Here is a 12867-nt window from a genome sequence, read left to right on the forward strand (position 1 = left end):
ATTCAAAGAACCATCCCTAATATTGTACGAAAAGGGTAGGTCTCCCGAAGATATCATTGTGACATCGAAGCCATGAAAATAGCTAATACACGTGCGTGTGAGGCGTGCATGCCTGTCAATTTATTTTTTATCATTGACATGCTGAAGTAATGTAAGAAAGTGAAAATTAATAGATAACTAAAATTAGAAGTTAACTGACATTTGGCGAAAAAATAGTAGTTAACTGACAATTGGCCTAAAAATTAGTAGTTTATTGATAATTGGGTGCCCCCATTAGCACCCTCTAACTCTGATTAGAGTTTGGAAAAGAGTCAAAAATCGTAGAATTAATTACACCATTGCTCACTTTTTATTCTTAAGTGGAACAAGTTAATTTTCGCGAAATACGCGAAAGTTTGCGCGAAAATTAATAGTAGATTAAGATACATGCTAGTTTGACTACATCGATAGCGCTAGCTTACAGTACAGGCATATTTTAAACGAGCCAGCAAAAACATATAGACTGAGGCAAGTCTAAACATGCTAAAAGCGGAGCTCCCCATTTATTTATCCTTTGCCGGAGTCTACAATAGAAATGTTTCCATTATGGCGAATTAGCCCGAAGAAAACTATAGACGGGGCCACTTTTGATGAGATTATGCGAAGATTATTTCGAAAGAAAATCCTGCCTCGCTCGCTCTTCCTCGTGTTTCATTCAACTCCCCCAGTGAACACCGCGCAACACATTTTGTCCTGGGATTGCCCCATGAATCTGTACGGGCGGACGAATGGGCGTTACGCTTACGTCAAAAATGATTTTTTTCGGCTTGACGGGTTTACCAAATTTTCTTCGGCATGTGGCTCCGGTCGATAAATCGCGCAAGTACGTTTAATGTAAGCAGTGCAAGTAACTGCATTTTCAGTACTTTTTTCTGTATCTGTTGCAATAAGAATACTTCTCCAATATCGTCTACAGCAAAATCTTCAGAAGCTTACAGAAAAAAAGAAAGCAGTGCCAAGGCCAATAGGTGAAAGGTTCATGTTCCACAGGTTAGGAAGACGAGAGTCTGTTTTCCATTGGTATATGGCATCCTGCAAGTTGAAGGAGTTTAATTATAAACCCCTTTCAATGTTTACACCTGCAACAGCAAGCTTTTTCGGTGGAATTCCCGTAGCTTTGTTGGAGAAAATGAACATGTTATTAGTAAGGATTTCTTGACCTATTGAATTTTGCGAAGCGAAATACAATCACATCGCTACTGTAATACTTTTTAATAACCCACACATTACACTTCGATTACTAGCGCTAATTACATTACAAATAATTGCGATGATTATCACAAGGTTATTTACACTACTCATCATACGATTGTTAATATACATTTTTTACAGAAGGAAACAAAGAGAGATCAAAACTCCAGATAAATTAAAAGGATAACATAACACCTAAAAAGGGGATAAAAACTGGAAATAGATCTCTGCTGAATCTCAAGATGATATTCACTCGCGAGTGTAGGGGAGGAGTAGCTTTAGCAAAGGGGGAGGATCAGGTTAAATGTAATTTTTAAAGGAAAGACTACTAGTTAATAGTTCAGTAGAACCTAGATTTAACGAGCCTCTATATAACGAACCCCTCGGTATAACAAATGCAATTCTTCTACGGTAAAATAGTCATTTGGCATCAGCCTAGTTTGTGCTACTTTATTGTCGTTTGATAGCACGTATCTTGTAAGCAGAAGGAAACTGGACCAAAGCTACCTTCGCTTTAGGCAGATGACCATCTTCTCCAACAAAAGTAAACTTTTGAAACCGTTCCACGAAACAAACAAGAACAGCTCAGCCTTAGCCAGTGCTTCACCGGCACAGACCCGGCGTCCAGCACCGAAAGGACAAAAGTTGCCTTGGTTGGTGATCAGCTTGCCATTTTCGTCAATATGACGGTATGGGTTGAACTCGGTTGGATTTTCCCAGCATTTTGGATTTAGGTGAATAGATTCCGTGTCGGCAAAGACGAATGTATCTTTAGGCACACGGTAGCCACGTAGCGGTAGCCACGAGCTACGTAGTGTCGGTCAGAGTGACATGAGGCACTGCCAAGGGCACTGCATTTGCAACGCGTAGTGTTTCTATTATCGCTGCTTGGATGAGTGGCAGATTGGGGCGATCATTCAAGGAGGGGGCTCCGACCGGCAGCTACTTCATCCAACTGGCACTAAAGGTCCTTTTGGTAATTTGGATTGCTAACCAAATAGGCAATGACCCATTTCAGCGTGGTGCTTGTGGTTTCGTAACCGGCAAGAAACATGTCTTCGATGGTCATAACAAAATGGTCTTCCGAAAGGAGGGCGACTCCTCCCTCACTGCTTTCGCATTCTGCTTCATGTTTGGCATGAAGGAGACCCGAAATCAAATTTCTTATGGGCGCCGCTGGGTCAAATTGGTTTTTGCCGCTGTCTAAAGATTGTGCGTACGATATTGTGTACCCCAGATACAGGCGGAATAACACGATCATAGGCCTTAACTGGCAGGTAGCGTGCCCACGGGAAAAAATCTAAGATGATCAGCAACTGAATATCATCGGTTTGTGCTACGAAGTCCTCGTTCAGCTTCAAAAGCCTGTCCAATCTGGATTCGTTGTGTCTTCACCTTCTCCAAAACTGATTTCACCTATAACATTAGCAACGGCACGCATCAAGCTTTCTGCGGGATCGAAAGGTTTTCCAGCTCTGTCTTCCATGAACTGCACCAGTTTCTCTGCCTGGGCTGAGACCCGGCTTTCGATCAGAGGAATGTCCGAGAGGTACTGGCGCAAGGTTGTAGTGAAAAGTGTACGCTGAAACTTCCATTCAGGGCCATAGTTGCCAAAAACGATGTCCTTACCTCCTGTTATTTGGAATAAAGGAACGACTTTGTGAGTAACTAGGTACTACCTTATGCAATAGGTCGTGGATTCTAGTTGAACAGACGATCTATTAACAAACCCTCGTAGCTTTTAAGGAGTAAAACAAGGCTTGCATGGGCCAACCTCAGAGAGGCCCTCATTTGGGCTTAAATTCAACTTTTCAAAGAGCAGAAGAACTGCTTTTAAGTTCGTAAGTATAAATATTCACAAGCATGGCCATTCCTTAGGGTTTTGTGGTGGACTGCATCCGGTAGTTGGTGTTTTTGTGCCTCAACGTCGCACAAAAGTTACAAAACTCATTCGTCCTTCTTACAGTTAAGCTTAATAGTTATGATACTATCTTCACGGACTTATCATTCTGTTTTTTTGTGGACAATGCTTATGGTCATGCCGTAAAGCTTAAGACCATGCTTCTGTTTGTGCTCGTTACTTCCTCTCTGCCTGCAGCTATGACTGCCTGTGTCTTTCCCGAGTACAACATACAATAGCGACATACGCTTTTGCAGAACTACTCTTCGCGTTGTGTTTATACGTACGCCATACTTCCTTGTCCTCACTCAACATATGCACACAAATACTGGTCAGATAAGAACACATCTGCATTTCCTTCACCTATTCTTCCCCCTTTTGTTGTTTATGATTATGCATGCCTTCGCACATGCGTATGCCTACACCTATGCCAATCCCTCCGACCATGTCAACTACGATACCAGTCATTGTTTATGCTTACAATGTGCTTATGTCATGCGTATGTCGATGCCCATGCCTTACCAATGCCTATACCTGTCCTTATGCCTTTGCTTAAGCCGATGCCTATTTTCACTAATGCTTTTGCCGATGACACTGACACTTTCATTTCATCAGCATTTTATTTGCCACTTTAGAAATTAATACGTACAAAATAACTTAAATAGATAGGGCGAGGAGACCCCCAAGAAACCACAAGGCTTATGGGCACTTTGTCCGATGCCAATGCCTTATTATTTTATGCTTATGTGAAAATAAGGCTCAAGTTCATCTAAATTGCTCGGTGTGATACGTCGGTAACTTACCTAAGCTTTTGATTTTAAAAGCATATGTTTGTGGTCTTCCGGCGTAATCAGCAGACTTCTTTACCAAAATCTCATTAACAGCCTCAGGAGATGACGCCATAACGAACTTGTAACTTCCAATTTTTATGGAAAAAATACGGCCGTACCGTTTTCTAAGACTGCAAATATAAAGAAACAGACAACGAAATCAACAGGGGAACATTTACTTGAGGTAACAAAGCCTTCTGATGCAGCAATTGAACTTCCAGTGTAGCGCCATTTAGTTGCGTGATCGAGTTTATTGTCGTAAAATAAATTATTCGATGTGTGATGTGTCAGGACACGTTTATTGCCTTCTGAAGCGTACGTGCACAGGCGGATCCAGGGGAGGGGTTGAGGGGGTTGCAACCCCCCCCCCCCCTTTGCGCAGCGTTTTTTAATTTCTTTGAAACTTCATAAAAATAATAGAATAAAATTGTTTTATTCGTAGTTGTTTCACTTCCACCAATTGCCGGACTGATTGTCAAGTTAGGAAAAGATGATGTAAAATTTGCGAGTGTTCAATAAGAGCAATACTCTCTAAAGAGCACTTCTCAGATCTCACTTTTAATGGCTATGCATTACTCTGAGAGATTCAAGGTAGACAAGATATGCGGGGGCTTTGTAACAGCTCATACAAGAAGACTAGTTCATGCCACATTGTTCAATATACGAGATGATTATAGTTAATGGTGTTAGTAGCTTGAGTTTACAATTGAAACTTGAGGCGCGTCGTATTACATTGCGATAGATCGATTACCGTTTAAAACTCGCAAGGTAAACCGCTTTCGCTCTGATTCAAATCGCCCCCAAACCGGTAAAAAAAACACAGGAACGCAGGTAAATAAGAACATTTTTATTATAAGATCATGAATAACTAATACAGCATTTGGGTTCCCTGTGGAAATATCTTGAAATTTACCAAAATATACCATGACAAAAATGTCAGTACTTGCTATGCTTTGCTTTCTAGCAAAAACGAAACACATTTAATCAGTAGCTGTCGTAGAAATAAAGATGTTGTTGTCAGCTGTTTACGCTTTGTTGGTTTACTGACAACTAGCCATGAGAATGGAAAGGCCAGGCCCCTTTTGTACCGGCAATTCCTGTTTCAGAGCCGTAAGTTTTCTCTCATTCCATAACCTTCAAGATAAATTACCACGAAATTACTTCTTTTCGAAACTTGTCGATCCTTTAATTAGCGTTACGTATACACTACATAGGTAGTAGTAAGTACTGTTTATATTGGATTGATGTATGTCAGTTTGATCATCACAGTAATATCATAGCTGTTGTTGTCAACACATTCATTGTTTTCCCTCTGCATATCGTTATGTGCAGAAGTGACACTCTCCAAAGTAGGGTAGTCTTACTGTTACAAAATGATTGACACTACAAAGGTGACTTGGTTCATGGATATTGTAACAATAATGAAAAAGACAGTCACAAACCTTCTTACCAAATGGCTACAAAAAGTCGCGGGGATTGTTATATGTTACCCAGGGCAACGTTATTTGCCTTTTGTCAATGACAATACAATACGTATATGAATCTAATATTAAATGCTGCTCGGTAAAGACTAGGATAAAACTGGAGTTCGCTTCCACGAAACGTGTTTTAAATCACTCGTGTCAGCTGTTTCAAGCACGCATAACAAGAACATGTGTACCACTTTTGCTGATTAGAATCCTACCGGTATAGAGTAATATCGGAAACCCATAAGGGTTGAAACGTGTAACGCGCGCACAGCGTTTGAATATTCATTTTGCTAAGTACCATATTTGGAAACACGAAGAATTTGTACGCGAATGCTTTATACACGAAATGACACACGCAACATAATTTTTGGTTTTGCGGTAAGTTGCTTGAATTTCGACCTAAACGCCGTACATTTCTTACAGAAACTAAAGAAATACATTAAGTGTATCGAAGCGAAGTTCTCCAGACTACTTCAAGATGAAAATTTAACTAAATTTAACTTTATTCAACCAAGCTTGTTCAAAAACAAGATTACGCCATCGAGCGCGAGCTAGCGCGCGCTGTGAATTCAATCCAAATATAGTAATTTTGATTGGTTAAATGTTTCTCGTGATTTTCCAAATATGGTACTTAGTGTAAACGAATGTGCAAACGCTTTGTACAATGCGAATCATAGGGAGTTACACGTTTCAACCCTTATGGGTTTCTGGTAATATAGATATCATATGCCAATGCTATGTAAAAACGATAAAATAACTACGTCGACCTAATTAGAAAATAATCATTCGCAAAAGCTAACTTTCTGCTTTACTTTACGGTCGTTTGATAGCAGGTTACTTGTCTTACTGAGAGAAAAAGAGCCTAAAATCTACTTTGAGAAGTATAGATGCGCCATAGATGTCACAACTGTAATGTCACTGTGTTGACTTTATCCCAAAATAATCATTAGGCAAAAGCCAAGTTTGTGCTATACTTTATTGCCGTTTGATAGCACGTATCTTGTAAGTAGAAGGAAACTGGATCAAATTTCCCATCTTTTTAGGAGAATGACCACCCTCTCCAACAAAAGTAAACTTCTGGACCATCCACGAAATAAACAAGAACAGCTCAACTTTAGCCAGGGCTTCACCAGCACAGACCCGGCGTCCAGCTCCGAAAGGATAAAAATTGCCTTGGTTGGTGACCAGCTTGCCATCCTCGTCAATATGACGGTTTGGGTTGAACTCGGTGGGGTTTTCCCAGCATTTAGGATCCAGATGAACAGATTCTGTGTTAGCAAGGACGAACGTGTCCTTAGGTACACGGTAGCCACACAGCGTGGTATCGGTCAGAGTGACATGAGGCAGTGCCAAGGGCAAAGGATTTGCAACCCTTAGCGTTTCTATGATCGTTGCTTGGATAAGCGGCAGATTGGGGCGATCGTTCAAGGAGGGGCTCCGTCCGGCAACTACTTCATCTAACTGGGACTGAAGGTCCTCTTGAAACATTGGATTGTTAACGAAGAAGGCGATGAACCATTTCAGCGTGGTGCTTGTGGTTTCGTAACCGGCAAGAAACATGTCTTCAATGGTGATAACAAAATAGTCTTCTGAAAGGCGGACAGCTCTTCCCTCGTCGCCTTCGCTTTCGGCTTCTTGTTTGGCATAAAGGAGAGCTGAAATAAAATCTTTTATGGGCACCGCCGCGTCAAATTTGTTTTCCCGCTGTCTGAAGATTTTGCGTATGATTTCCTGTAACTCAAGTACAGGCTGCACAACGCGATCATAGGCCTTAATTGGCAGGTAATGTGCCCACGGAAAGAAATCTAAGATGGTTAGCAACTGGTTGTCAGCGGCGTTTGCTATGACGTCAGCGTTCAGTTTCAGAAGTCTGTCCAAATCTGGATTCGTTGTGTCCTCACCTTCTCCAAAACTGATTCCACATATAACATTAGCAACAGCACGCATCAAGCTATCTGCGGGATCAAAAGGTTTTCCAGCTTGGTCCTCCATGAACTGCACCAGTTTCTCTGCCTGGGCTGAGACTCGACTTTCGATGAGAGGAATGTCCGAAAGGTACTGCCGCAAGGCTGAAGTGAAAAGTTTGCGTTGTAATTTCCATTCCGGACCATAGTTTCCGAAGATGATATCCTTACCTCCTGTTATTTGGAATAAAGGGAGGACTGTAAGTAACTGGGTCCGAACTCATGCAATGGATTGTGGAGTGTAGCTGGCAAGCCCTTCTAGCAAAAATCTTAAGATCACGTAATGCAAACGATTGGCTGAACAGTTCGGAGGGGGACTCTCATGTGAAAAGAGGCGGGGGCGCAAGTTTCATTTAGGGTTGAACACTGCAGGTGTTGGTAACGGTGTCCTTCAGGGTATTCATGACAGAACTCTACTAATCCTTTGACCCATTAAGTTAAACTTTAAGTTTCAATTGAAAAAAAAATAAGAAAACATCCGTCATACGTTGTTGATGGTGTAGATAGACCTGACATGAAATTTTTGACATTCCTTTATCGATGAAAATATTCGATTAGAATAGCACATCAAATGATTGCCTTCATTAAGGCTTCAAATTTTCCAAAGAGCATAGTCGTCTCTTTACCATGAGAGTTCTCTCCGGTTGTTATATTGTAATAATTAACACTCCAATTATTGAAAATTGATCATATTTGGCCATTTCCCACAAGAACTGCTTTTCACTTCTTACGCGCCATGGATGTGCACAAGTATGACCATATCCTCGCTCGACACATAGAGATAAATGAAAACTATGATTGTGCAAGTTGGCGGACGAGGAGTTTTATGGTCGACCACATGATGGTTCATGCTGCCTCCATGTTCTTATTTGGCGAGTGCATGCTAATAAGTCAGTTTTAACGTTGAGGATTTACATACAAGTCTAAGCTCAATAATTAGAAAATCATTCTTCCCTCTGACACTTAAGCTTATAGTTATGCTTTTCTCGATACTATCCTCACAGACTCATCGTGTTTTGCTGACGATTATTTGTTTTTGCCATGTGCATTCCTTAAGGGCAGGCTTGATCTTATGCTTGTGTCTGTACCCCTGCTCGCCCCTGTGCCTGTGCCGTATGACTGCCTGCCTATGCCTGTGCTGAGCACAAAGTAGCGACATACGCTGGTGCAAAAATACTCTTCGCGTTGTGTCTATACACCATACTTTGTTGTCCGTCCTCACCATACATAAACATATATGAATACTGGTGACAAGAACGAACGTGCTACTCCTTCACCTTTCTACTCCTTTTCTTTGCTTTTTGTTATGCTTATGCCTACACCTATGCCTATCCCTTTGCCCATGCCAGTTGCGATATCTTTGTCATTGCTAATGCCTACGCGTTTGCTTATGCCTATGCCACGCTTATTTTGATGCTTATGCCTTACCAATGCCTATGCCCTATGCTCACACCTATGCTATGCTGTGCTGATGCCGGTGCTAAAGCCGATGCCAATTTCACTGATGCTAATGCCGATGTTACCGCAACTTTCTGGATGCTTATGCCTTAGTTTATGCTTATGTGAAAACAAGCCTCAAATTAAAGCAAAGTTTCCGTTCTATTACTTATGCTAGGCCAGTAGCTTACCTAAGCTTCTGATGTTAAAGGCATACGTTTGTGGTCTTCCGGCGTAATCAGCTGATTTCTTTACTAATATCTCATTAACAGCCTCAGGAGATGACGCCATGACGAACTTGTAACTTCCAATTTTCATGGAGAAAATACGGCCGTACCGTTTTCTAAGACTGCAAATGTAAAGAAATAGGCCACAGAATCAACAAGAAGGTATATTAACACTCCACCAGTGTGGCGCATTTATTATTGCCCCCGCAGGGTTCCGGCCCAGAGAACCCGAGGAGGCACCTTAGAAGTCCCCGCGTAGGTAAGTAAAATGTGTGCATTCAGTGGACGGTACCGGAAAAAATCTCGATCCTGCTCAGAGCGGCTCGCAAGGGATTGCCCTTATGCTCGCAAAGGATTGCCGGAGCCCTCGCGAAGGAGCAACGGAAGTCAGTGCCGCAAAAGATAAAAATAGCTGTCGCACTGTGACCACAAGAAACATCTGCTGCTTGAAGTAGTGGCTGTATTGAAATGATACCGAAAATAATGTGAGGCATAACAGGCGTATCATCCAGGGTCGAAGAGTTTCATATCTTAGTCAGCGACTGAACGTCGTGATAACAAGTGGAAATCGTATACATCCTACAACGAGTAATAAACAAAAGCGTGAACTTTGTCATGTAATACAAGGTAATTCGTTTCCCTAACAAGCTGTCAGCTTATTTAATCCAAAGAGTGGGTTGAATAAGGATCAATTATTGTTTTCTCGAATCTTCGATTGCGCCATTTTTGTTACTCGTGGAATTGTTAGGCTTTTTGACCTGTAAATTATTGTAAATTCATTTTGAATGTTATAGCCCGGGAATAAGCTTGCGTGTTGTCACCACGAATAATGTGTTATGTGTTATTTCCGCTAGGTAATATATTCGACTTGAACTTGTGAATTGTTTTAGGACGCAACGGTGTCACACAACAACGGGTTTTTATATTTTTACTTTTAAATTTCAAATGTAAACGCACTGAGACGTATGTAAAGTGCGTGCTAAGAACTGTTATTATTATTAATAATAATAATAATAATCGATATTTTAACAGGGTGACCCCTTCAGTCGCAGGACTGGTATCAACGGGGGCCCTGTGTAAAATAAAACAAATTAAAGTAAAAAAGAGTATGTATAAAATATCTATCTATCTATAAAAACTACTTTAAAGAGATACCACTAAAATGCTAAAAAAAAAGTTAAAAAGTTTAAAAGAAGTACTAGTGTTCTCATAAAAATAAATAAATTACGAATTAAAAATGTTCTAAAAATAACCTAAGAATAAAAAGCAGAGATAGCTTGGAAACGTTCCTTTGGCTGCATAGTCTTAATGTTCGTCGGAAGACAATTAAAAATGGATGCACCATGATAATAAAAAGACTTTTTAGCGACATCTAAATGAATGTTTGGAAGTATAATGTCAGTAAAAGACGATCTAGTGCATCTCTGATTTAAAACATGTTGCTTGTCGCCCTGGCTACGTAACAGGAAATAGTCTTTAAAATATGAGGGAACGTCTCCGACCAAGCACTTGTTAACTAACAGTGCACAGTGCTTTTCCATAGTTTTTGTAAGAGGCGGCCAACGTAGGTTCTCGAGTATTGTTTTCGTGGCTATGTCAGGTTTAAACCCGTATACTATTTTCGCAGCTCGTCGTTGTAGGCGTTCAAGAGACTTTTTGTTAGTGCTGCCCAAAGGGCAAAAGCACGTATCACAATAGCTTATTATAGGTAAGACTGTGGACAAATAGATCTTATTTGCTGCTTCCGTGGTTAAACAACCTCTTAAACAACCTCTTAGTTATTATTATTATTAAGAAATTTCGCAGCAAACAATGTCGTGACGTATATGGCACAGTTAATTGTATAGTCCATCGGCATCAATAATTAACGGCGACAAATTAAAAAGACTCCACTAATCTTAGGTTATTGCTATCTCTGAAACAAATTATAAAAATGCGGGGGCAGTTTTATAGTGAGAACTATTACTAGTCATAAGATTTATTACGCGATGTGCCAGGGCCCCCTCATTATTTGCAATTCATTGCCGTCTGACGTGTGCGCCGTATTTTAAATTTGAATGAAGTCTGTTCGTGCTTCTTTTCAATCCTAGCAGCTCGCAGTTAACTACAAAAATACGATATGGAATCTCTAATATCTAACAATTCCAATAGAAGGGGAACTCTCAAAGACGTAGTCGTTAGGACAAAAATTTGAAGGGCTAAAATACGTTGCAAGAGAAGTCGATTTAGGGCCCAATGTTATGTGCGGCGGAAAGAGGAATTACCTTGGCGATCTTCGCGTGTTGTTCTCGTCGGAAAAAAAGAGAGATAAACAAAACATCACGCTATCGATAATTTTATTTGCCAGCAAATAAAACTTTTCACGTGTCCTACTCAAACTATTTTGTACTCTAGTTAAGATATAGAAGGGATGAAGTCTGTTGATTGCAAGGTTAATTACTCGACAAATGTTTGGCGGTATTTTGACCTTTAGAACTCTTTATACTGCAGATAAAGGGTTGTGCAATAATCACAAGACAGTCAGGGGATTTCGAAGCCAATAGGGTATAGGTTGCGCAATAATCACGAGCAGCTCGAAGTGAATTTCCATTGTCTCGTTTAAATGCGTTATTCGCCATCTCAGTCTGAAAGCATCAAACTCGGCTTCAGGCCCGCCTCCGCCCATTTCACTTCCGTTATTAGAACTTCGCCTTTCTCTGTCTTATTTACCCTTAAATGTGCTAGCTAGAGTATAAACATGAAAGTCATTTATTCCATTTATGTTTATCTCAACATGCTGTTGTTCTGTCTCTTCTATTTTGCGTTCCGGCTAGGAAACAAAGCTTGACTGTCGGCATTTAGCTGTCTTAGCTGTCGTAGAATTAGCGTTATTTACTAAGAATAAGTGTTACTTTAATACTCAGTTACGAGAGGAGATAAAGGGGCGAGGCCTGAAAGCTGTGTAAATGTACGACAAATTTGTTTTCAACAATTGAATTTGAAGAAGCTGCATTCGTATTCGGAAACGCAACTGAGATAAAACTTAAAGAACAATTGACGGCACCGCTTAAAAGCAGTTGCATTGCCAGCATCAGAAGCCTTTGAGACGTTTACAGAAATCGTTTCATTAATGTCGTCTGGATCATGCGGGTTGAACTCAATTGTCGTGTGGCTTAATGTTTCTCCTCTGCTTTACTGAAGGTTTGGTGTGAGGGATTTCAGAATATTCTCTGCTGGTAACTACAAGGAATTATAGATTCTGCGTATAATGAAAACTTGATCAGAATTTCACTGACCTTTGGAAAGCGTCGGTAAGATTCTCCATTTTGGTGTCGAGGGAAAACACGTTTCCTAAAACAGGGAGAGTCGTTAAACGCGGACCAGGCGGCATGTTCCTAAACTCGTAGAGCACCATCAGGTAATGTAACATAAGTAGCAGAAGAAACAGCAGTAGAACATTTCCAACGCTAAGAGAATTGTAAATCGTAGCAAGAAGCGGCGACGCCATGTTTAGCGATGATCTATGTAGATAACGGTCACACAGTGTCTGAAAGAAGCCCCAAGCGTGTGTAATTGTATTTTATACGTCATGTGCAGTGCAGAAGTGCAGATGTCACGCAACATTGCATTATATAAGAATGTACATTTTTCATGGCCAGGCTGGATAGAACCCCTATATATCATTATCGCTTTTCTGCTGATTTTGATTACAGAGTATATATACGTACGTGTATTGCATGTCAGTAAATACATGTAAAACGGATATGACCGGGAATAGACCTCTTCACAGCACGTATGTAAATTGTATTTTTGGAAATTATTCATTCATTT

General features: G+C 40.6%; 1 protein-coding gene across 1 annotated transcript; it reads right to left on the reverse strand.

The window, feature by feature from the left end:
- Positions 1–4798: 4798 nt before the first annotated feature.
- Positions 4799–12650, reverse strand: LOC144656529 (steroid 17-alpha-hydroxylase/17,20 lyase-like). Its single transcript, XM_078516752.1, has 3 exons — positions 12333–12650; positions 9022–9179; positions 4799–7567 (listed from the first exon to the last, which is right to left on the reverse strand). Exons 1-3 carry the CDS (start codon positions 12542–12544, stop codon positions 6405–6407), a joined length of 1533 nt encoding a protein of 510 aa, XP_078372878.1. The 5' UTR covers positions 12545–12650; the 3' UTR covers positions 4799–6404.
- Positions 12651–12867: the final 217 nt, after the last annotated feature.

This window comes from Oculina patagonica, chromosome 6, assembly GCF_052425735.1.
Source record: "Oculina patagonica isolate OP01 chromosome 6, crgOcupat, whole genome shotgun sequence".
Taxonomy (NCBI): Eukaryota; Metazoa; Cnidaria; class Anthozoa; order Scleractinia; family Oculinidae; genus Oculina; species Oculina patagonica.

Coding starts and splice junctions, on each gene's coding strand:
- LOC144656529 (XM_078516752.1), bottom strand. CDS start 12,544: ATGGCGTCGCCGCTTCTTGCTACGATTTACAATTCTCTTAGCGTTGGA. Junction 9,180..12,332: donor CTTACCGACGCTTTCCAAAG/GTCAGTGAAATT, acceptor TTACATTTGCAG/TCTTAGAAAACGGTACGGCC. Junction 7,568..9,021: donor CTTTAACATCAGAAGCTTAG/GTAAGCTACTGG, acceptor TCCAAATAACAG/GAGGTAAGGATATCATCTTC.